Source organism: Urocitellus parryii, chromosome 14, assembly GCF_045843805.1.
Source record: "Urocitellus parryii isolate mUroPar1 chromosome 14, mUroPar1.hap1, whole genome shotgun sequence".
Classification (NCBI taxonomy): Eukaryota; Metazoa; Chordata; class Mammalia; order Rodentia; family Sciuridae; genus Urocitellus; species Urocitellus parryii.
Window position 1 is genome coordinate 38,436,049 of NC_135544.1, and position 3,382 is coordinate 38,439,430.

Sequence of the window (3,382 nt, forward strand, 5' to 3'; positions counted from 1 at the left end):
TAAGCTAGTGCATTGAGTAGAAAATTAGGTTAAATTTCATTAATTCTATTTACATATCATAAAAGATGTCTAGATTCTAGAGCAAAACCAAAAAAAGTCTAGATGATGTGATTTTTTTCTCTGATGGGAAAATATATTTTATCAATAGACTTTTTACTCACATTCAAATGAGGTAAATATAAGAAATTAAGATGAATAAATTTTATTTAAAAATATTGCTTCAGTTGGTTACGTTTCCATAAGGAGTTTTTTTTTTTTAATTTTTAATGATCTGGAAAATTCCCAGCTTCCTACATTTTTGTTCCCTGTCCAACTAATGTTAGGCTCAAATTTGGAAGAGAGGAATAAGAGCTCATTGCTGATGACATTAAGAAAATAGAAAAATTAGTTTATAGCCCAATTCATTTTTTCATGGGTAAGATGGCTATATCAAATTTGTTGAGTCAAATAGAATATATATATATATATATATATATATTTGCATTTCATTATTTATTTAGATGTTTAAATTCTCACACTAAATTTTTACAAGCTGGTGAACACTGACAAATTATTTCTCCCACAGAACTATAACCACACATTCCCAGACAGTATAAATATATGGTTGAACTAACATTAATACACAGCACCATTTTATCAATTACATAATAAAACAAAATTATCAAGTATCCAAATATTAAGTTACACAGCTGAAAAGGCATATAAAATATTAGATGTCTGCTCAATTCATCAGCAGAAACCCACTTTTTTCTTTTTTTTGCAAGTGGTTGGGAATAAAAGAAAAAAAATCACACTTCAAACAAAAAGTTGGTAAACAACTTCTGATAATTATGAAAAAAAATTACAAGAATTTCAGAAACTTTATGATTAAGAATTGTTTTACCTACAATAACAGAGCATCTCTACCTTTTAAAAAATATTTACTAAATTAAAGAGCATATATTCTACAGGTTCTGCATGAGACAAAGGCAACATTTTACTAAAAATATTTAATAGCCCCCTCCCATTCTTTTTTTCAGGCCCTCCCTGTTAAGTTGCACCTCAGAGTGCAAACATTAAATTAACTGTAAGGCTTTTTTTTTGTCTGGAGACTTAAAGACATGTGCTTCTGTAAAAACTTAGGTTTTCAAAATGGAGGTTTCCCATAACAGCAAAAAAATAAGACTTATAGAAAGATATTAAATAAAAATAATTGCTGTAAGACTTGGTAAAAGGAAAACAAAACAAACAAACAAAAAAACCTCAATAGGTAAAAGCAAACCTGATGTATACTGGTATGAATGTGGGAGATGTAAACATAAAAAGAGCAGGCAAATAATCTTATAGGGCCTACAATGTTTGAAATGACTGAAGGAATAAATCACATAAGGTCTAGAGTGTTCTTAGTTCCTGGAATTTTGGTTTTGTATGATACTAAAAATATACAAGTATTGTGCTGGGTATTTTGGCACCTAATCTTTCTAAATTTCTTATGTAAGATTCTGGCATGGAAATAGATTTAAAGACATTAACTCAATACCGCATGATTTCAGGAAAGATCAACTGGTACAAATGATAAGCACATTTTAAATTGTGAACAGCAAGAATCTTTTGCTAAGTGTCCAAACAGGTTGATCATAACCCAAACATAGAGGTTGAAATTCTGTCAAGCTTGTGGCCTGGTAAAACTGCTTTCCAATACTCCTATGGAAACTTCATCAGACTTATTCACCACACCAACATGTTGGCTAATATGTACGACAAATTAGGTCCCGTCTTAAGTTCCACTTCCAAGGCAATAGCATCAGGTGCCCGAGTTTTATTGAATGCAACAGTTGTTTCTATGACCATTGGAGTCTTCGAAGCGCAGCCGCATTTTAGGACGATACTTCTCCAAATACAAAAGTTGCTTGCTGTTAAAGGCTCCACGCCGCTTTTGTCTTATCAATTGTACTGCATCTTCATATTTCATTCCGCCTTCAATCAATGCCAGAGCAACAAGCACTGGAGCTCTCCCAAGGCCTGCAACACAATGAACAGCAATACAACAACCAGGTTCTTCAGGAAACTTAATTTTTACAAGACTTAACCAATCATTGACAATTTGGTTGGACGGTGGTGCACCATCATCAAAAGGCCAATCAAGAACATGGATGCCTTCTTTCTCCACAAGAGTAGTGTCATAAGTTGCTTCACATACTCTTACTATTGTGGTAACACCACACTTCTTAAGTTCCTCTATAAATTTGTTTAAGGTTGCATTGGTTGGATTGTATGTAATAAGAAATCTCATGTTCTTGTACGCAACTTCCACAGGAGCAGGGCGGTTCATTAGAGCCATGTTAATTTAGTTAAAAAACACTCAATAGGGTTATGAAAGAATTTAAAAAATTGAATACAGAGATGATGCAAAGTAACTGAAGTCTACTTCAATATACTCCACTTGATATTCTCAGTGCTTTGAGTATGAAGTTGGGAGTAATGGGAAATGAAATGAACCTCCTAACAAGAAGCAGCAATTCTTCACTCCAGTAATACTGAGGCAATAGAAAGGAAGTGCACTGAGGTTTACCCCATCCAGGTCAGAACTCTTGTAAAATGCTCGGTGGATTTTCAATTCAATAGTCTGTGTCCAGGTTAACCACTCTTATGGGGGCTTCTTGGTGGAGTAGTAATGAATTTCTACAGTTCACTTGTCTACATAGAGGTTGTGCTGTGCCTGGCAGTAATCTCCACTGCCCTTCAGAAACTCCATAAATGTGTGACCAAGAACACCACAGAACTGAGGAATATGTTTACTCATTGAAGATTGTGGCCTAATCATACAGCCGGTCCCGAGGCGGAGACGGTGGCGGCGGCTGCAGGGCAGGGGGTGGCGGGCGCACCAGACTACCATGCAGTGAGCGTAGCCTCTAGAATATTTGGTATTAACATAATATTGCAGAACTTACAAAAGTGTACATTTTTAAAATGGTTTTCTGTTCATACTGATTTTACGACTATACTTTTTCAGCTTTGAATATTAAATGCATTACTTTGTCAAATATTACATGGCTGAATGTTAAAATTTCATCATCAGACAATCCGCTTGTTTCAGATGCAGTGCTAGGAAAAGAGAACAACTAAGCATTTGGACTTTATCTTAAGTTTGTGTCAAATATGTATCAGGCCTGACATTGTTTTTCCATTTTCCCTAAGTGACTCTCTTGCACCAAACCCAATGTTTCCTTGTGATTAGAATCTCCCTCTCCCCTAATGCTAGTGCTGTTTTGGTTTCAAACTCCGTTTAAGGTTTCAATCCTCATTCTTCTATCTGACTACGGTCTCCCTAACTGAAAAATCATGGGAAATCAAGTGAATGGAAATGAAAGGACTTGGAGGTTTTTACTCTTCTGTAGACTGA

General features: G+C 34.9%; 1 protein-coding gene across 2 annotated transcripts; it reads right to left on the reverse strand.

The window, feature by feature from the left end:
- Window positions 1-1,711: 1,711 nt before the first annotated feature.
- LOC113183462 (protein tyrosine phosphatase type IVA 1-like) lies at window positions 1,712-2,320 on the reverse strand. 2 transcript variants are annotated; one of them, XM_077792606.1, is made up of 2 exons: window positions 1,985-2,320; window positions 1,712-1,912 (listed from the first exon to the last, which is right to left on the reverse strand). In XM_077792606.1, the coding sequence occupies exons 1-2, from the start codon at window positions 2,318-2,320 to the stop codon at window positions 1,799-1,801; spliced, it is 450 nt and encodes a 149-aa protein (XP_077648732.1). In that variant the 3' UTR covers window positions 1,712-1,798. The 2 variants fall into 2 exon arrangements, with proteins under 2 accessions (XP_077648732.1, XP_077648731.1); XM_077792605.1 differs by having other exon boundaries at window positions 1,712-2,320.
- Between the last annotated feature and the right edge of the window lie 1,062 nt (window positions 2,321-3,382).